This window comes from Notamacropus eugenii, chromosome 2 (assembly GCF_028372415.1).
Source record: "Notamacropus eugenii isolate mMacEug1 chromosome 2, mMacEug1.pri_v2, whole genome shotgun sequence".
In the NCBI taxonomy this organism is placed as follows: Eukaryota; Metazoa; Chordata; class Mammalia; order Diprotodontia; family Macropodidae; genus Notamacropus; species Notamacropus eugenii.
This window is the reverse complement of record NC_092873.1, coordinates 513,311,619-513,333,230: the sequence shown is the minus strand read 5'-3', so window position 1 is coordinate 513,333,230 and position 21,612 is coordinate 513,311,619. Positions and strand designations below refer to the sequence as shown.

The 21,612-nt window shown below is 46.9% G+C and overlaps 1 protein-coding gene across 4 annotated transcripts; it reads right to left on the bottom strand.

The window, feature by feature from the left end:
- Positions 1–1,872: 1,872 nt before the first annotated feature.
- Positions 1,873–20,238, bottom strand: LOC140530159 (carnitine O-palmitoyltransferase 2, mitochondrial-like). 4 transcript variants are annotated; one of them, XM_072649500.1, is made up of 6 exons: positions 19,997–20,238; positions 13,454–13,534; positions 12,837–12,943; positions 7,237–8,535; positions 5,701–5,814; positions 3,050–3,110 (listed from the first exon to the last, which is right to left on the bottom strand). In XM_072649500.1, exons 1-5 carry the CDS (start codon positions 20,179–20,181, stop codon positions 5,738–5,740), a joined length of 1,749 nt encoding a protein of 582 aa, XP_072505601.1. In that variant the 5' UTR covers positions 20,182–20,238; the 3' UTR covers positions 3,050–3,110; positions 5,701–5,737. The 4 variants fall into 4 exon arrangements, with proteins under 4 accessions (XP_072505599.1, XP_072505600.1, XP_072505602.1 ...); XM_072649498.1 differs by lacking the exon at positions 5,701–5,814 and having other exon boundaries at positions 1,873–3,110; positions 19,997–20,237; XM_072649499.1 differs by lacking the exon at positions 5,701–5,814 and having other exon boundaries at positions 1,873–3,110; positions 7,237–8,457; positions 19,997–20,237.
- Between the last annotated feature and the right edge of the window lie 1,374 nt (positions 20,239–21,612).

The following is a 21,612-nucleotide window of genomic DNA, read 5'->3' as shown; positions in this document are numbered from 1 at the left end:
ATAGTCATATGGCATCATTTGAATAATACTGGTGTTTAAAAAAAAAGATGAGTTTTGTTTTTTGGGAAAAACCCAGCAGTTCAGTATCTTTCTCTCTTAGATATTCTGAAAAATCAGTCCCTCGGTGCTTCCAAAATTATGTCACCTAAGGTACAACGAACCATGACCTTACAGACATCTTATGTTTGCACATGGTATGTATGACTCAGCCTCTCTCCCCATCTGTCTTCTTTATCTTTGCATGTTTGGTGCTGAGTGTATGCACTGCGCATAGTAGGTCCTAACTGAATTAACTGAATTGGTAGACTGTGGACTAAGGTTTTAGAGGGGTTTTTTTAACATTGTTATGATGAATCTAATATAACTGATGATGAAAAAAGATTGATAGAGAAACGCTGAAAAATATTTATTCCAGTTTTCATTTATTGTCCTGTCTGTTTCATCTGTGAATGGTCCTGGGATACTTTATCTATGTGGGCTCTCATGCCAAGCTTTCTGACTTGTTTTCTCCTGTGTAGCTTTTTGGTGCTTTATGAGACTCTGCTCACAAAATTCTGCCATCCTCCTCCAGCATTATACAGCCAGTGGGAGGGGTCCAAAGTGGGGGTGATTAGGAAGGAAGGACAAAGATCCATGAACTCTGCAGACATTAGGCTCCAACTCCAACCTGGGTATGTGACCTCCAACCCTGGACTAGGCTTTTAGGAATTAAATGGAGTTGACAAGGGATACAGAGGAGAGCTGGATCTTGGTGAGGCCTAGGGCCCTCTCTCCCCTTGAGAAAGGGGAAACATGGTTGGGAGAGGGCTGTACTACAGGCAGAGAGCACCTAGAAAATGGGAAACATAGAAGGTAATGGCTTGGGTGCAGCACAGCCACCTGATTTAATGCAGAAAGGTTGGGATTCCAGTTGACTGGACTCTGGTCAATTTCTATTGGTAAATATCATGAGATGACATCTCAAAGCACCCCTGTCAAAGATGCCTCCACCTCCACATATTCCCAGCATTAGTCTGAATGATTTTTCTTTAGTGTTAGCTAAGTACAAACCATCTAATAGTTTATCAACTGGGACTCCGAGGGTTGTGGTTACATGACTCACCCAGTTCCTGCCAAGGAGAAGCTGTAGGAACTATACCTCCAAGTTATTACCCATGTGACTGGTGGGCCTAATGTCAGGGAAGCATTTGAGTCATGTTATTAGGGTGTTTGTAAGGGAGTCCTGAGGTTCACAGGCATTTGAGGTAAAGGTGGCCACCATCCTGGATTCCCAAGTGAGAAAAGCCCTCAGAACCACAGGGCTCTGAACTCTGGGCTTCTCCTATAAGCAAATGAGGGTCCTCAAGTTTCACCAGACCCTCTACTGTGAGGAGACAGGGAAGGAATTCCCTTCTTCCCCCCATTCTCCTGAACTTGGGATCAGATAACATAACCAGGGTATGTGATGAAGGAGACAGTTCACTCAGACGATGACTTTTGCTTTCACCTGTGGTTGAGCTCTCTGAGACCTGGACAGAGTGAGGCCTCCTCTGAACTACATTGGAAGGAGGAGGAAAACTCCCAAAGACAAGCATGGCCTAGCCAAGGGAACATGGTGATGAGAAGGGCTTGCTTATAAACTAAAATATGGCACCAACTCATTCTTTCTGGATCTCTTCTCTTACCTTGTTCAGCTTGTAATTAGAGAGGAGTGGTGGAGCTAGTGATAACTATGGTGGAAAGAGGAGACCCTCAGGTGTCTAGGGCCCCCAAAAACAAACAAACAAATCCACAATTAACTAGAATTCTACTGAGCAAGAACCTGAGTAAAAGTATCAACCTTCTAAAATATTTTCAGTGCTCCACTTGGAAAAAAAGTAGACAAATGATCAATCCAGCTGCCATCAGAGATTTATTTTAAAAAACCAAGACAGAATGACCAGGATGTGTCTGGGTTTTCTTTCCATTCAGCTCAATCCTTGACACTATGATGTTCAGAGAGACAGTTCCCATAATGTCCACACTCAAACTGTTTGCTATTGTGAAAGGATTCTGTTCAGTGGGCTCTGCAGGGCAGCCAGTAAGCTGAGAGGTTTGAGAAGTCTTTGAGTAAGAGTTGAAAGAAAAGTGTTGATGGTTAACCCAAGCATCCCAGCTAAATTCAAGTTTTATTGTAAGAAGATAAGATTTATAGATCGATAGATATAAAGATGGTTGCATAATAGATAAAGGTACAGATGCAAGGATGGGCAGATATAAGTAGGTAAAAATGGTGACATCTCAATAGATAGAGATGGTGTAGATGGATAGAGACAGATACTGATGGATAGATACATACACAGATGATAGGTGGATGGATGTAAAGAGGGAGATACAGAAATAGGTAGGTGATAAATTAGTAGCTGATATAGACAGATAATTGACAGGTGAGAAATGTTATCATAAATTGGTATATTAATAGTTTAATGTAGATTAACATAAATGATAGAATGTTGGATAGAAACTGATGGTAAATGACTGAGCTAGACACTCAGACAAATAGAGAAGCCACAGTTGGGGAGTAATAGGGAGGGACAACCCCAAATGTATGAGCCCTTTCTTAGACGACCATATATACAGTCATACATCTATTCTTGAAAGGTTGGGAAGCCTTGGAATATTATATGACCAGTGAGTTGCAGACAAGGTTTCACTAGCTCCCGACCAAGGCTTTAGGTCGTTGTAGACCTAAGGAAAGGCTTCAATTCCTCTTTCATCCTGTGAGCTCCCATGGTTCATTCTGTGGGAAGCCAGGAAGTGCTAATGTGTAATGGGCTCACCTTTTAAAACAACCACAATCTTTTCTAGGCTCATTTTGAGGCTCCGGATAAAGTCCTGGAGATTGTAATCAGAGCAAGAGGTGATATTAAAGGTGATGCTGTCATCTTGTACAAAGTAAGCGATCCCAAAGCCATCAGGCACTATGGGCATACATGCCCCAAAATTCAATGTCGGGTTGAACAGATGCCTTGAGAAGATGAAACTGTGATTGAGCTGATTGTAGGCAGAGTCAAAGAAGATATTAGGCAAACAGCCCTTTTCGGTATCAGCCAAGATCTGAAGAGCAAGTAAGTGTCTGTCAAACCCTTGACCTGTGAAAATGACCAAAATGGTGGTGGCATTTTAGCTTGGGAATAACTCTGGGACTAGCCCCACCCACCTCTTGGGGTAGCCGTTTGATCTCAGGCAAGGCTCTCACTCTCTCTGGGCCTCAGGTTCTCAAGGTCTAAAACTGCAATGAAAGTGTTGTGCTGAATGATCTCAAAGGCCCTTCTAGGTCCAGGTACCATGGTCCATGATCTAACCTCAGAATTACAGAGTCTTAGAGGTGAGCCTGCCCTCCAGGACCATCTGGCCCAATCCACACCTGAATGAAAATTTTCCTGACAATGTGCCACATGAGTAGTCATACAACCTTTACTTGGGGGAGCCTGTCACCTCCCAAGGCAACCAGTCCCATTTTGGTTTAGAGAAGCAGAATTTTATTTCCCTCCCTACTATATGCAAGGCCTTGTGTTAGCAGCTTGGGTACACAGACAAAGTGACAAATATTCATTGTCAAGAAAGCTTGCATTCTTCTGTGCTGGGGGTGAGGTGTGTATAAAACACAACATGTAAAGAGATAAACAGAGAGAGACAATGCTAACGCAAGGATGAGGTCTCTGAGTTGAGCCATAAAGAGGCGAAGACAGAAGCGAGAAGTGGATGGATTGCAGCTGTCAGGGCACAGAGCCTTGACAGAACTAGAATACTGAGTTTAAGAAACACCAAGTGTGACTGAATTACCAAGTGTGTGGAGAAGAGTAAAGTTTAGATGCACATCCTGGAGCTGGACTGAAGGGCTTTGAATGCCAAGTTTCTCTTTTATCCTAGAGGCAATAGGGAGCCCCTGAAGTTCTTAGCAGCATGTATGGACCTAGGCTTTTGGAAGACATTTTGGCCCCTCTATGGAGGCTGGATGGAAGCAGAGAGTCCAAGGACACTGTTGTGGTCACCCAGGCAAGGAGGGCATGTGCACGGAGAGAAGAGACTAAACATGAGGAAGTAGAATATACCAGGTTTGCCAACTGACTGAATCTGACAGATGGGAGAGAGAGGAGAGTCAAGTATAACCCTGTGACTGTGAGCCTGGGGGACAGGAAAATATGTGGAAGGGCTGACTAGCCTGGGGGAAGAGAATGAGAAACTGCTATAAGCCTACATCTAGAAAAACCACATCTATGGCATTTCCTTGACCTGTCAGTTTGGTAACCCTTTCCAAAAAGGAAGTCAGGTTAGTCTGGCACGGTCTGTTCTTAATGAGATTGGGCCAACTCTTTGTGATCACTGCCTCCTCCTTTTCTAGGTGCTCAGTGACCCTCCTTTTGATGATGGATTCAATAATCCTGGCATCAATCAACATCAAGTTCACTGTCCCCGCCTTGGCAGATTCCATTCCTTCCTTTTTAAAACAATGTGTTAATCTCCAGCCTTCCTGTGATTCCCTTATTCTCCGTGATCTTTGAAAGATCACTGCCAGAAGCTGGGGAATTGCATCTGCTGCTGTTCTAAGATGTCGTTTATCTGGGGCTGGGTATAAACTCGTTAAGGGAAGTGAGGCGGTGTTCTTTTCTTATGTGCTTATTTATCTTGTGTCTCAGCCCAGTGGAGGTTTCCATTTCCAGGACCATTGTCCTTGGCCCACCAAATAAGCACTGCCAGTATTTACAAGTCCCCATTCCTCCTATCTTTGGTGCAGAGCAGGCTGGCCCGGAGGTGCAGGAGGGGTGACAGTCATGACCTGCTACAAAACTCCTTGGAGATTCTGGGAGCATCCCAGTTCATCCACAAACTGCCACAACTCTTCCTCTCTCAGCTGTACGGGGAAATCTCCTACGGCTTCCTAGGAGTAGACTACTACTGTCCTCCCCACCCTCCCCAGCTCTTCTCCACATCTCATTACAACCTTTCCCACTGTATTGTTCTCTCTTGGATGCCCATTCCTTCTGGACCTCTTCCTTCCATGCTCCTGACATTAACTTTCTTTCATTGAGACCCAGCTTTCCCCAGGTGACACTCAATCACTAGCCATCCTCTGCCACACTGGCTGTGTTTCCCCTTGGGCCTCCAACACACAGGTCCTGGAAGGGGATTCAAAATCCTCTCTGCTCCCTACTACCACCTCCAGATGTTTCTTTTCATGGCATCATTCACCAACCTCTTTTCCTTTAAAGTTCACTCAATTATAATTTTTCACTTTATTCAAATCACGGTGGTTGTTGATATTAATGCCCAGAACATTCTCCCTTGTTTCTCAAGGACCTTAAACCCTGGCTCAGCCCCTTACTTCCCTCTCCAGCTCTTTCCACTATACCAGGGGCTTTTACCATCCATGTTGATGTTCTTTTAAGCTCCTAGTTCCTCAGTTTCTTTAAATTCAATGATCCTGGCCACCTTAGTCACCCACAGGGATGGTCATCATGTATCCCACCATTACCTGAAAGCATTTCCTTAATCAGAAACTGGGACCTTCCTCTATCTGGCCATAACCTCCTAGAATTTCATCTCTCCCTATGCTTCACCCCTCCTTTGCCCCTACTGCAACCTTCAATCTCCTTTTACTTCAATTACCCCTCAGTAATTTCTCACTTCCATTACTTTTACTTCCTGTTTCAATCTTCATCCTACAGTTAACCAACTCACCTTCACACAATCTCTCACATTCTTGTCCTCTTGCCCTTTAAGCCTCGCCAGCCCCCAGCCCTGGATTACTCTCCTCAACTGCCTCCTCTGCTTCTGCTCCCATGGGGTGTACACCTGGGATGGAAGAGCCAGACCTTTCAGGAGCACAGGAATATGGCTACCGAATTCCCTCCTCTGGATCTTGAATCAAGGCATGATGGTCCCACCATCTGCAATGCTTCTGTGGTCATCCTGGCTGACTGCCTGATGCCTAAAGGAAGCATAAGCTCCCTGCAATGAACTGCTTCCAACTCTGAAACTCCTCCACCTCTTTCAAAGCTGGAGTCAAAGCATTGCCTCCTATGAGAAGCTTTTCTGGACTGCTTTCCCTCCTGTTGGCCACTGACATTGCCCCACATCTACTTGGTCTATATTTTGTATCTACATGAATGAATGAATGAAACATTCCAACATCTGTCACATGTGAAGCACTGTACTAGTACAGGCCCTCCCTGCTTTCAAAGATCTCCTGTGCGAGTTCCATACGTGCACGCGACTGCCCCACTGGAATGGAGGCTCTGAAGGCAGAGAGCTGCATTTTTTACCTTTGTATTCCCAGTACTTGGTACAGTACCTGGCATACAGTAGGTGCCAAGTAAATAAAAAACTTTCTTGTAAGGGTTGATATTAGATGCTAGAAAGCCAATGGATCCCATCAAGATTCCGTCAATCAAAATGTGTGTGCACAGGCTAGCCTGGGCTAGAACCTCGTAACCAACGGCCAGGGGTTCTACACAGCCGACAGGAGGGGCTGTTCCAAAGCTCTGGTGTTTGAGAGGGCTGTGGGGCTAGCAGGAGGTGTCAGAGGCTCTGATGGGTGGAGGAAGTGGACTGAGGGAGAGGGTTCAGAAGAGAAGGAGAAGGAAGAAGAAGGAGAGGAAGAGGAGGAGGAGGAGGAGGCCAGAGCAGTGTTCCAGGGAGCACACCTTGAGGTTCAGTCGCCCCCAACATGAGAACCAGCATTAGGGAAGGGGTGACCCTGGTGGTCTGATCAAGATCAAGTTGGGGAAAGGGGCAGATGCTTTGTTTCCCAGTGAGAACTCTCTTCTTACTGAATGAAAAAGTCTCTTAGGAGACTCCGAACTTGAGGCCATTCTGCCCCTGAAGGGTCCGGGGCTCTGCCCAGTACACCTTTCTGACTCTCTCTCTGGGCCAGGGTCCTGGTTTCTTTCTTCATGCTCTTGGGAGATGAGGACTCCCTGGAAGGTCTTAGCTGGTCTGCATGTATCTGGGCTGGGGATGGGATGGAGGAACTAGGGGGAGCTGATCGGGCAGTCAAAGACAGATTCATGGATGAGAGCTCCCCATTCTAGGAGTGGGACTCTCTCAGCCCTTTCCCCCTCATTCCTCCTCTCTTTCATCTCTAGATCAAGGAAAAGAAACCTGAGAGCTGGGCTGGAGGTCAGAGAGGGGCAGGGTCAGAGTTTGAGGATCTGCTTGGGACAGAGTTGCCCAGCACAGCAACCCTCCAGGAAGGTAACTGGCATCAACACTCACCTCCGGTGGCTTCCTTGATCAGCTGGACATGGTAGGTAGAGCACTTGTACAGCATGTCTTTGAGCTCAGCCATGCTGTGCTTGGAGGGCTCCTGGAAAGCCAGGGAGCATTTCTTGGTATGAATGGAGGTGGGGCGGATAACTTCCGTCCGGCCATGCTTGAAGGCAGCTGTGCTGCATGGCTCATAGGAGGGCACCACTTGGCCATAGAGGCCAAGGAATGCCATCTGAAAGGCGAGCTGGATCATGGCATCAGGGCTCACGCCCTCCTTCTTCAGAAAGTACTTGCCTTCCTTGAACTGCACCAACTTGACAGAGAAGGCCCGCACGGCTGCATCATAGTTGGCTCTGGCATTTGTGATGCCTACTCTCAAGGAGTCGTTCAGATGGAATTGGAGCTTCTTCACAGCGCTGGAGGCATCCATGGCCACAGAGTCCTCGTCAGGCTGGACAGCGTGGGCCACCGTGCTGTCTTGGAACACCTCCTTCATGAAGCGCAGCACAGTCATGACATCACCCCATGAGTGCTCAAAGTTGATGGCCGCTGAGCCGTCTTTGGTTAGGATCAGGTTGAAGGACTTATCAAACCAGCGGTTATGCCCATTGCCATAAAGCATGATCTGGGAAAAATGGTCAATATCCTGCACCACCAGGTCGTCCAGGCACAGGCTGAAGATTGCCGTCTCTACCTTCTTTAAGGCTTCTTGGTTGCCATTGGCCAGGAGCTCTTGCCTCAGCTGTGCCCATGTGTCCCGTTTCTCAGTTGTCAGATATGCCAAAGGGAAGTCAGGCAAGGGGCTCTTGTCAGAGAGTATGTACTTGAGGTTGGAGTGGATTTCTGAGGTCTGGATCATGGTCCCATTGCTCTGTAAGATGTTAAAGATGTAAAAGTTCCCATTCCTTAGCACCAAGAGGTGCTTGGCCCGCTCATCCGTGAGAAGTGTATCCCGAGCAAACTTGGGCAGCCGGCTTGTGCTGAAAAGCCTGAAGTTCTGTGACATGTCCATGGGGTAGACATTAAACATGGCGGCCATCTGGCACACATAGGACTTGGGGATCCAACGGATGAAATTTTTGAAGAACTCAGTGTCAGTCTTTTCTGGATAGAGGTGCAGTACCTCGGGCTCAAGTGTATGAGTTCTGAAGGCCCTCAGGAACCGGATGATTGAGATGGTCACGTTGGTGGCACGCGTGAGCTGATCGTTACACTCTGCTTTGGGGTCTGGTTGGAAAGCCAAACCTACGTTCATGTTAAATGCAGGTGGATTGCGACGGCCTAGATAAGAATTCAACCATATATCTAGAGAGAAAGGAGTGTTGAGAAGTAAAAAGATACACAGGAGACATCATGGGAAGCAGTAGGAAGAAAGGTGGACTGGGGGGTCAGGAGAACTGGGCTTTAGCCTCAGTTTCACCATGTAACCTCAGACAAGTCGGTGACTTCTCAGGGCCTTGGTTTCTTCCTCTGCAAAAACAGGAATTTGAACTCAGGAACACTGGATTTGAGGCGAGAGAATCTGAATTCAAATCCCTACTCTATCAGTTACTACCTGGATAGACTCAGGAAAGTCAATTTCTGTCTCTGGGCCTCAGTTTTCTCATCTGTAAAATGAGGGGAATTGGATGAGACCTTCCTTTAAGGTCTCTCCTATGATCTCTGAGATGCCTTCCATGTCTACATATTTTGTGTGGATTCACACTCAGTGGGATGTAAGGGTAATTCCATCCCAAAGGCAACTGGAGGGGAAATCTTTCCTTACAGGTGGAGATGAAGGTCTGGCCCTATGAAAGGGGCTCTGCCAGTAACCTTCTGGACACTTCAGGCATCTTCTCCCCATCTCTTCAAGCATGCAGCTGCTTCAAGACTTTCTTGCTTCCAGCATCTAAGAGGCCAAACAGGAATGGAAACCAGGTGTGCTCAGGCAGGGCCCTCATCTCCACCAATAAAGAGAAGGACTCATATCCATGGGCTTTTGGAGGGGTCATGTGAAATACCCAAGAGCAGAAAACACTCTGTTGTGGTCTTGGTATCCCCAGATGCCCAGTACAGAGGCAGCCTAGCATGGAAATGAAAGCACTACTGTATGGTCTGCAAAGTTCTTTACAAACACTATCTCATTTGAGCCTCACAACCCTGGGTGAGAGATACTATGATCATCCTCATTACCAGACAAGTGAGGCAACTGAGGCAGGCAGAGGTGAAGTAACTTGCCCAGGGTTACTCAGCTAGCAAATGTCAGCTGGATTCGAACTCTCGGCTTCTTGACTCCAGGTTTAGCACTCTGTGTTGTGACGCCCCCTGGTGGTTTATAATAGAAAGGACACTGTACTTGGAAGTCGAGTACCTCCATCCAAATCTCATCTGTCACTCCCTATGATACCTTAACCTTTCTAGGCCTCAGTTTTCTTGTCTATAAAACGAGAATTGGACACAGTGGCCTCTGAGATCCCTTCTATCCCCCAATCAAGGTGTTTAATAACTACCATGTGGGTGAGAGCTCCCCCTTCTAGAAGTGGGGTTCTTTCAGCCTTCCCCCAATTCCCCCTCTCTTTCATCTCTAGATCAAGGAAAAGAGGACTGAGGGCCCAAGGAATTAGTTAAAGAGGAACAAGAGAGGGTTCCTGCTCCAAAGCAGCTGACAGTCTGAAGGGGGGGGGAAGAGAGCATTTTTAACACTTCCAAAGACTCGTGACAGAATAATATTAGCCAACACTTATATAGCACTTTACAATTTGTGAAGTACTTTACAAAATATTCTCTCATTTAGCCTTTACAGCATCCCTGGCAGGTAGGTGCTGTTATTATCCCCATTTTACAGATGAGGAAACTGAGACAGTCAGAGGTGAAGTGATTTGCCCAGGGTCACACAGCTAGCAAGTGTCTGAGGTCAGATTTGAACTAAGGAAGACTCATCTTCCTGCTCCCAAGTCCAGTGCTCCACCCATTTTTTGGTCTGCCTTGCTGCCCACACTGCTCTCAGTATGAGAGCTGACTTCACTGATGAACTCAACAATTCTATCATTCAGTGGAGTCTTTTTGAATGCCCCCTCTCCCATGGACAGGCTTCTCAATATAGCTCAGCCAGATGACTCTTGCTTGACTGGCACAAAGCCCATTCACAGGCCGCTGGGCTTGGCTTTCCTTGGCATAGCCTTAGAGAGCTCAGTCATCTCTATGCCTTAACCCTATCCAAGAAGGTACCAGCTAGCACCCAGGCTATCAGTCACCAGGACCACAGTTGGCTTTGAGCATGAACTCTCCTGCCGGAAAGAGTCCCCTGAACTCCCTCCTATGAGGGCCTTTAGACAAGGGTGATGAGAATGATGGGTCTAGGCAGTCAGTCCTGTTAAATTGCTAGTCAATGTGTGGTTGCACTGTCCTCATCTCAGACCTACATTTCTAGCTCAGCTTTTGATTTGTTATTTTTTGCCCTCTTTCCTTGGTTATTCAGAAATCCCCCAACCCTGGCCCAGCTGCTTAAGGCAAGGGGGTCTGCTTATACCACCAACAGAAAGAACTGAGGCAGGAGGCAATGGAGAGGACCTGAGGGAGAGGACGCTAGCAGTCCTGCCCCAGCTGTTCCCTCTCTCCACCATGCAGGGATTGACTCCTGCAGAGATGGATGCCACTGACAGCTTCCTCTTTAGGTGCTGCAGGCTGTTCCGCCCTCCTGCCTCAGCAGCCACAGCCACTGAAGATGAAAGCCCCTGACCCCACCAAGGGACAACAATAGAACCCTATGTGGTTTTTCTCAGTGGCAGTGATGCCCAAGAGGACACCTTCTGCCTGCTTTTTCATTGTACCCTACCAACCACTGGACCTTCCATCTGACTCACGATGAGTGTTGTCGTCAAGGCGTGGCCCTCTACTTCAGAACAAGAGCTCCCTGAGGATAGGGATTGTCTTGCTTTTCTGTGCGTTTTACTATAGTGCTGTGCACACAGCTTCATAAATGCTTTTTCCTTCATTTATTCTAGTGATGGACACAAGTCAGTTTAGAACAGGTGTAGGGAACCTTAAAGATTCAGTCATGAGTCTCCAGTCTAGCCTGTGGTCACTTCTCATCCCTGGTCTCTGATTGCTAGTGTCTTGACAAGGTCAAGACCACCCTTCAAAAGTCTCCAGCCCCCTAAGATAAATACAAACTAGCAGAACGACTCACAGAATTCCTATTGCTTTGAGGACAGAACCAAAAAAATAAGACCCCTTTCCTAAGCCAGGGCTTTGGCCAGGAGCAGGACATCCACTCCCCAGATAACCCTAATAGGGAGAAGGAAGATAAGGTGGTTGTACTTCACAAAGAACACTTTTCTGACAACCACCTGGGAAGCAGGTATTGAAATTGTCTTTACTTAAGCCGGGTTCTAACTGTCAGCCCTGGGACTGAAATTGAAATCTAGGAGACTGGACAGGAGATGCTGTGGGGTGAGGAGGGCAGGGCTAGCAGCCTTGAGCTGCTTCTGGTTGCTGGGTCTCCTTCCCTGAGGACATCCAGGGGAGTGAAGATGCCCAGAGAGGGGTCTGTGGTGAAGGCTTTAAAAGTCAAACAGGGTTTTCTATTTGGTCCTGGGGATGACAGGCAGGAAGCCACTGGAGTTCATAAATAACTGGGTGAGGCGTCAGATCTGGAGAGCAGGAGATCCCTTTGGTGGCTGGATGGAGGATGGGATGGAGTGGGGGAGGTGGTGCAGGCAGACCCACCAGAGATATGGGGGTAGTTGTCCAGGGGTCAGAGGATGAGGGCCTGGGGGCTCAGTATCTCTGACTGGCCAACAGACAGTGGGGGACAGTAGGGGAGGAGAGGGTTGATGACGGCTATGGCAGGAAGGTTGCCCCAATGATTCCTATTTTCAGTTTTCTTGAGGGTTGGCCCTTGTTATGAACAAAATTTTCATTCAACTCGAGGACATACAGAGGAACCAGTGGGCCTCATTTACTACTGAATAAACAGTAGTAAACAGCGTTGGGTTAGGAAGGTTCTGGATGCAGGCACAGCCCAGGTTTCTGGACTCAAATTCAGGTAGCTGGGGGGGCCACAGAGCCCTGGGTCAGAGTCAGAAAGCTCTGAGCTCAAATCCAGCCTCAGATACTTACTAGCTGTGTGACCCTGGGCAAATCACTTACCTTCTGTTTGCCTCACTTTCTTCAAGTACAAAGTGAGGATGATAGCAGCATCGACTTTGCAGAGTTGTGAGGATTCAGCACTTAGCACAGGGCCTGGCACACAGTAGGTGCTTAATAAATGCCCATTTCCCCTTCCTCACCCCACCCCCAAGTCCAGGGCTCCATCTCTGGAGACAGAGGACACCAAAGTCACATGTGGTGGGGGGGGAGGCTGGAGCCCAGGCCTCCTGACTTCCAGGCTTGCTTTACCCTCTTTGTAAAGTCAGGAAAAGTGGTGTTGGGCAGGTGAGTGGGTCAAGGCAGGGTCCCCTCTAGCAGGGGTGGGCCCCACCGGCTCTGACATCCTAGAAAAGGGTTTCTTGGGTGAAGAGGAGGGACAAAAGCTTCGGAGCATGGCCCCTGCTGCAAAACTATGATCTCCTTAGATTCCATCCTCCAGGGCTGTCTCATCCCCCCACCACATCATTGCCTCCTACCTGAAATATAACTAGTGTGCTGATTGTGCTGATCCTGAAAGACCAGCATGTCATGCAGCTCTCTGCCGAGGCCATGCTGAAAATCTCTCGCAAATTTTACTGTTCTCCTGAAATAACAAAGCAGAGTTTTGGTTTGGGCACCAGCCTTCAGCTTCCTCTGTCTCTCCTCTCTCTCCTTCTCCTTTTCCTGTCCCACTTCTACCTTCCCTGGCCTATGCTGGCGACTCCAGCTCCTCAGCAGACTAGCAGCCCACCCTCTTGCTTCCCCTTCCTGGGGCTCTTCTTAGGAGGAATCAATGAGTGGAGAAGAAAGAGGACACACTGGGTACTCTCCAGGCATTCTTTTGTTCTGTCTCTGACTGGTTGAGCTGTCAACCAATATAACCTCAGGTAACTTTAAAAATAATCCATCAAAACTATCACTAATCAATCTCTGGTTAGCCTGGAGTTGACCCATGGTTAAGCCAACCAAATATATTGCTAGAAAGGAGATATGTGGTATCCTCTCCTGCCCCCATAATTTCTGCTGGGCCCCTGAGCACACAGCTTTCTGCACTCAGACCTGGTCCTTACATAACATGGAGAGTTTCGTACTTCCTGTTGTTTCTCATCTATACCTGAATTGATCCTCAGTTAAGAGAGGTTTCTGCGCTCTCAGGTATCTTGTGATGGTGTCTTCAAGTCTGGGAATGGGTAATCTGAAGAAAAAACAGTCACATTAGTCTGTGTCCATCCTGACCCCAGGCTCTGATGAGGAGGGGCTCAGCAAGGGGCTCACCTGCCATCACACCTGCCACAGGGAGAAAAAGGTCCAGGGGTGCAAAGGATCTAGGAGATCTGTTAGGAAAACCCTCTCATTGTGTTTTACAGCACTGACATGTCCCCTCATATCTTTCTCTATCCAATGAACCAGCCATCCCTTATATCCAAGAAGACAAAACACAGTCAGCAAAACTCCCCAACCCTTCAATCATGACCAGCGCCATACAATGCCCAACCTCTTCATTCCAAGAATGGAGGGTAATCTGTGCAAAGACTTGGAGGCTGGAGATGGAATGGAAAGTCTGCAGAACACCAAGGAGGCTGAGAGGTAATGAGGGAAGAACATTCTCATCTCTTCTTTCTGTCCACGCCTGGTCATTGCTAGTACCATTAAAATTGCACAGCATTTCGTTGTGCTTTCCATTCATGTTCCAATCACTCCATTTTACAACCAAAAAAATGGAATCCAAGAAAGTGGAAATGACTTGACCACAGTCATACAGATTGAACCTCTTGATCACATCTCAAAGCAGGTGCAATAATCGCCCTTTCAATGCCCTACTGGCCAAACAAGTAAAGTTCCTCCTAGCTGACGGGCCAGGTAACAACTGAAGCTGGTGTTGCCATACTCCATGGATGGAATTGCTGCTGAGTCTTTGCCTGCAGATGACTACATCTCTCCCCAGTACTATGATCTGTAACAGAATTCTCCTAAATCTGGAATGGGTCATACTGCATGTCCCTGCAAGGTGGAGGTGGAGGAGCCCCTGCTCTCCACCATCTCCGAGATCACAGACAATTTTTGTCCAACACTCTGACTTGAAAAAGGAGGCAGCTGAAGCTAGGATGGGCAGTGACTTGCCTTGGTGGCAGAGCTGGCTGAAGAACTTGGTTCTCCTGACCCCAGGTTCAGGGCTGTCACCAGAACTAGCTCTGGGGTACAAGTGTCAAACCTCAGCCACCCTGATAATCAGAGAAGAGGATCTCAAGGGTCCTGGGAGAAAGAAAGTGGTTTCCAGAAGCTCCTTGTAGCAAGCTGCATTTGGCCAGGACTGGTCAAGAGCCAACCAAAAAGCCATGCATAGACATGGAAGCTAGAGATAGAAGGAAGAGTTTGGAGAACCAAAGGATCTTATTCTGTGGCCAGTACTGTGCCCTTTCTAAAGATGCTGAATTGTTAGTCATTTCATTAAGAAATATCATATCAGTCACATTAATCAGTATTGCTTTGGATTTTTTAAATAACCAGACAGTATAATGGAATATTCCTGTGGTATAGGAAACAATGAGTTGATGGATTTAGAAAAAACACGTTGACTTGGACCTCTGAAGGAAGAGGGTATCTACCCTCAGAGAAACAGAATAAGTATAGTATAGTATTACAAAGAGACATATGAATGTGTCTTTATATGAGAATGACTACAGGTATCTAAGTATATGTATGTTAGTATGTGTATAGGAATGTATGTATGTTTATAATATATATGTATATCTACACTTAATTGTAGCCTTCTTGGGGGTGGGGAGGAAGGAAGGGGGAAAATAACAAAGTACAGGGGGAGAGCCAAGATGGCCAAGTAGGACAGACCTGCTCTAGCTCTCCCCCATAGCCTTTAAAATACCTGTAAAAATTACTCTAAGCAAATTCTAGAGCCATAGAAGCCACAAAATGACAGAGTGAAACAGATTTCCAGCCCAAGACAGCCTGGAAGGCCAACAGGAAAGGTCTACTGCACTGGGCTCAGAGTGCAATACAGTGGACAGGAACTAAGCAGGTTTCAGGGCAATGAAACTAGGGTAGCTGCAGCAGTTTCCAGATTTCTCAACCCACAAACACCAAAGACACCTTAAAAGGTGAATAAGAAAGCTCTTTCACCTGGGTGAGAGGGGACTACGGTCAGGTCCCAGCCCCAGCCCCAACCCCCGCCACAGCCCCAGGGTGGCAGCTGCCATTTTTGGAGCCCTCAGCTTAACGGGGGATTCAAGCAGCTGATGTGGGTCTCAGTCCTGAGTGTAGGTCCTGGGGTAAGGAGGAGTGCTCGTGTGGTGGAGCTAGTGGCAGCTGTGGAGAAGCAATCCTACTCGCAGTTCCAGGGCAGAGAAGAGTGCTTTTGTTTGCTCAAAGACCAGAGTGCAGGCCAGGAGAGGAATGAACTCCTCTCTCTTGATTATGCCTCCTGGGAGGAACTGAGAACTTACATCTCCCTAGAGATATCTCTGAGAACACCTGCACAAAACCTCTGCAGCCTATAGTAATATACCCTCCACTTGATAAAGAACTCAAAAATCAAGTAACTGGCTGGGAAAATGCCTCAAAAGGGGAAAAAATAAGACTATAGATGGTTACTTTCTCAGTGAAAAGGTATTTTCTTCCATCCTTTTGAATAAGAAAGGACAAAACATATAATCAGAGGAAGACAGCAAGGTCAAGGCTTCTGCATCCAAAACCTCCAAACAAATGTGCAATGGTCTCAGGTCATAGAAGAGCTCAAAAAGGATTTTGAAAATCAAGTAAGAGAGAAGGAGAAAAAATTGGGAAGAGAAATGAGAGTGGTGCAAGAAAATCATGAATAAAGAATCAACAGTTTGCTAAAGGAGACCCACAAAAATGCTGAAGAAAATAACCCCTTCAAAAATAGACTAACCCAAATGGCAAAAGAGGTCCAAAAAGCCAATGAGGAGAATAATGCTTTAAAAAGCAGAATTGGCCAAATGGAAAAGTAGGTTCAAAAGCTCAATGAAGAAAATAGTTCTTTAAAAATTGGAACAGAGCAGATGGAAGTTAATGACTTTATGAGAAACCAAGAAATTATAAAACCAAACCAAAAGAATGAAAAAATAGAATGCAATGTGAAATATCTCATTGGAAAAATAACTGACCTGGAAAATAGATTCAGGAGAGATAATTTAAAAATTATTGGTTTACCTGAAAGCAACGATCTAAAAAAGAGCCTAGACGTCATCTTCCAAAAAATTATCAAGAAAAACTGCCCTCATATTCTAGAATCAGAGAGTAAAATAGAAATGGAAAGAATTCATTGATCATCTCCTAAAAGAGATGCCCAAAAGAAAACTCCTAGGAATATTGTAGTGAAATTCCAGAGTTCCCAGGTCAAGGAGGAAATATTTCAAGAAGCTAGAAAGAAACAATTCAAGTACTGTAGAAATACAATCAGCATAACACAGGATCTAGCAGCTTCATACTAAGGGATCGAAGGACTTGGAATATGATATTCCAGAGGTCAAAGGAGATAGGATTAAAACCAAGAATCACCTACTCAGCAAAAATGAGTATAATACTTTGGGGAAAAAAATGGAATTTCAATGAAATAGAGGACTTCCAAGCATTCTTGTTGAAAAGACCAGAGCTGAATAGAAAATTTGACTTTCAAATACAATAATCAAGAGAAACATGAAAAGGTAAATAGGAAAGAGAAGCCTTAAGGAACTCATTAAAGTTGAACTGTTTACATTTCTACCCAGAAAGTATACATGTACATGTGTGTATACACACACACACACACACACACACACACACAGAGGGCACAGGGTGAGCTGAATATGAATGAAGAATACCTAAAAAATAAAATTTACTGTTGAGGGGAACGTACTAGGAGTAAGAGAAAGGGAAAGGTAGAATGTAGCAAATAATTTCACATAAAAGTGACAAGAAAGAGCTTTTACAATGGAAGGGAAGAGGCAGGAGATGAATGGAAATAAGTAAGTCTTACTCTCATGGGATTTGGCTTAAGGAGGGAATAACACACATCCAACTGGATATAGAAATCTATTTTACCCTGCAGGAAGGCAGGGGGAAGAGGATAGGAGAGGGAAGATCATAGAAGGGACAGCAAACTGGGGAAAGGGATAATCAGAAGCAAACATTATTGTGGGAGGACAGGTCAAAGGAGAGAATGGAATAAATGGAGGGCAGGATAGGACAGAAGAAAATGTGCTTGGTCTTTCCCAACATAACTACTATGGAAATATTTTGCATGGTTACACATGTATGACCTATATTGAATTGTTTATTTTCTCAATGAGGGTGAATGAGGAGGGAGGAAGGGAGAGAATGTGGAGCTCAAAGCTCTAATAATGAATGTTAAAAATTGTTTTAGCATGCAACTAGAAAATAAGATGTACAGGCAATGGATACAGAAATCTATTTTGCCCTACATAGGGGAGGGGGAAGGAAGAAAGAAGTGGGGGAGGAGGGTAATAGAAGGGAGGACAGACTGGAGGAAAGGATGGATAGGGTGCATGCCAGCCTGGGGTGGGGAGAGGGTGGAGATGGGGAGAAAATTTTGAATTCAAATTGTTGTGGAAGTGAAGGTTGAGAACTGAAAAATAAATAAATTATATATTTTAAAAAATAACAAAGTAAAAGGGGTACATCAGAGAACAAAAGAAAACTTATAGGAAGCAAAGATAGACATCTCAGAACACAATGCATAGTACTTATTTTATAGGATTTTTTGAAATGGAAATTTGTTGCTGTGTATTTTGAATTCTCTCATATTCTGCTGTGCACGTGGCAATGCTTTTTTTCTTTTCTTATTTTGTATTTAAATTTAAAACAAATTTTTTAAAAAGGAAAGAAATGTCTCATCCATCCTTCCCCATCTGCTTCCTGCTGACAGTGCCTAGCACAGAGCACACAGTTAATAAATACCAGTTGACTGACTTCCTGGACCTCTCTGAATAGCCTAACAATTGGACTCCAATCTTGGTTGCACCTGAGCTGAACTCTGAAACCAATTTCCATCCTACCAGTTAGGAATTGTCCCTGGCAGATGCCCCTTCCAATGAATGGCTCCCCCCAGCTGGGCCTCTGATTGCCTCAGCTCTGCTTTTCGGGGATCTCATCTGGCAGCCAGACCTCAAAAAGCAAGTGGCTGGTGCTTAGCCAAATCTGAACCAGACACTGTGTCAACTTTATGTGGCAAGTCTCAATGAATTCACGACCTTGATGATGGGGGCATCCATTAAATGCCTCCTTTGGTGCAGGGCCATTAAGAATCTTAATTCTATATCTTAGGCATGTATGTATATATCCAATAGGTTTGTAGAAATTCTTCAAAGTTACCAAAGTTTTTTCTTTTTTCTTCCCTCCCTCTCCACCATTAAGAAAAGAAAGAAAAACAAATCCCTTGTAACAAGTAACCTTAGCTGCTTATGCCCATAAGTGCTTCATTTGGCATCTCTCTGTCCTCAGGTGGTGTCCCCTGGAAGCACAGATGGTCATCACACTGATCTAGGTTTTGGCATCATTCCAAGTGGTTCGTTTTCTGGTCCTGATGTTGCAGCCCTCGCTGATCTAGCTCTCCCATAATCATTGCATTGGCTCAGGCAGAGACTACCAGCTTTCTTGGACACAGTTTCTTCATTTCTTATAGGGTGCCATCATGTGTCCAGTCATTTTGTGTTGGACAACAATTGACCAAAAATTGTTCTTTGTTGCCTTTGGGAGGGAAGCCGAGAGACAGGCAGACTGGGCTGGGATGGTGAAGGCTTCCAAAAATCCAAAGTGGGGCTCACCAGGTCCCTTAAGGAAAGGCCAGTGAGGAAAATGGCCCTGGGCAGCTGGCCTTAGTCAGCTGAGCAATAGCTGGAGGGGGCCAAGAGGAGGAAAAATGTCCACTGCCTAGGGATCATTCAGAAGGTAAATTGAGGGGGGGAGGGAATGAGTGGAACACTCTCAGCTCAGTTGCTGTAAGTCTCAGCCTGATCTTCCTAGGAACAAAGGCAGTAAAGAGAAGAATTTGACTCCTGGAAGCTAGGTGTGGAAGAGGGACAGCATTCCAGATATGGGGACAGCCAGAGAAAATGCCCAGAGTCTGGAGATGGAGGGTCCTGTGTTCCTGGATCCAAGCGTAAAGATGGGAGAGAGATGGGATAGATGCTTCTGGGTCCTCTGGCATAAATATATGGTGGGGAAGGGACAGCTAGGTGCAGATGTGGATACAGCTCCAGGCCTGGAGTTAGGAAGAACTGAGTTCAAATGTGATGTCAGAGCTGTGTGACCCTGGGCAAGTCACTTCACCCTGTCTCAGTTTCCTCATCTGTAAAATGAGCAAACCACTTACTCCAGGGTCTTGGCCAAGAAAACACCAACATGGGGGTCATGAAGGATCAGACAGAACTGAAAAAAAAACCCCGACTAAACCACAACGGGGAGGGCTCCTAAGAAGGGCCCCCTCCTCCCTTGGCCACGCCCCCTCTCTGGCCCCTCCTCCGACTGCTCCTCCCAGGGTAAGCGGTTCCTTTAAGTCAGTAGTGAAGGGCGAACATGCCGAGCACTGGATCAAGCCCCGCCCTCTCTGGTCACGCCCATCACGACCACGCCCCCGTCAAGGTCCCGCGGCCCCGCCCCTGTCGTGGCCACGCCCCCTCCTCACCTGGGCAGGCTGTCCTGGTAGTGCAGGGTGGGCACGATACTGGGCACCAGGCCCACGTCTTTGCTGCCTCCCTTGCCCTCTGTGTCTCGGCTGATGTCCCCGGTGACTATGAGACTTCTGCCCGGGGGGCGGCCGAGGCGGCCGAGGACGAACCTGAGCTGGCCGGGCCCCCGGGACAGCGCCATGGGGCCCGGCCTCTCGGTCCCGTCCGTCGGCTAGGCAACCTGGGGCGCCTGCGTAGTGGCACCCCGCCCCTGCCCCCACCGCCACGTGCCACCTGCGACGGTTCCAGCGAAGAACCGCTCCTTTTCTCCAGGCCCAGGCTGCCCCCGTTCTCCTGCCATGTCCGCTGAGCTCGTGGCCCACTACGCCCGGACCTTTCTCGGAGCTCCTCTTGTCCCGCCGCCTTTGCTCTTGGGGAGCACAAGACCTGGCACCTGTCCCTGCTGCATTTTTCCACGTTAGGCCGAATGAATAGGAAAAGCATTAATTAAACGCTTGCTATGAAAATAGAAAAACCAGGGCCCCGGCTCTTCAGCGGTCCCTACAGGGGAGTCCAGCTGGAGGCGGATGCCCAGGCCCGGGAGTCCTGGGGGGAGCGGGGCGAGGGCTAGGTCAGATGGCACAGGGCGCTCACCTTAGCCCGGGGACCTTAACGTGGGGACCCATAGACTTAACCATGTGATGGCGATTCCCATCGCGGCAGTTTCCTTCCTATGTATCTTATTTTGTCGCTTCAAAGCCAACCTAGCCGATCTTCTGGAGTGGCCCCGTTTTCCAGACACGCTGGACCCGGAGAATGCCAGGGACCTTGGACGGGTCAAGGCTGAAGCCCCTCCCGCCAGACATGATTTGTGGTTTGCAATTTCATATGTTTGAAAGCATTCTTGGTGCGTGCCATCTTGGGGTGGGGGGAGGGGAGAGATGGGGTGAAAATTTGGGACTCAAAATCTTGTGGAAAAGAATGTTGAAAACTAAAAATAAATTCATTAAAACATTAACAACAACAAAATCATTCTTGGGAGAAGGGGTCCACAAGGTGACGCCAAAGGTATCCATGCTGCCATGATGCTGGAGCCCCTGACCCAGCCCTAGGCCTCTCCATATCTGATTCTGAGCATTGTCACTGGCCTTGCCCCACCCCTGGATCTGTCTCCCTCCTCTTTGCCTCCAGTTGCCCTGGCTTCCTCCAAGTCCCAGCTAAAACCCCCACTGCTTCCCAATCTCTCTCAATGCGGAGTGCTTTCTCTCAGTTTTTCTAGCTGATCTGGAATATATCCCACTTAGACCTAGCTGTTTGTAGGATGTCGGACTGTCTTTTACCTATCCCTGGCACCTAGCACAGTGCCCAGCACACATTCAAAAATGCTTGTTGACTGACTAGAACATAGTAGGCACTTAATGAATACTTCTCCACTCACTAGTCCTTGAGAATATAATCTCCCCAGGAGTCAGAACCGCTTTTGCCTTTTTAAAAATTCCCCATGAGAAAAGAAGCAAGTAATAGTGGATAGAGAAAGATGGCCTCAGAATTAGGAACACCTGGGTTCTAGTTCCACTTTGACCCATCATTGCTGTGTGACCCTGGCTAAGGGCTCAGGACAACTCTGTAAGAC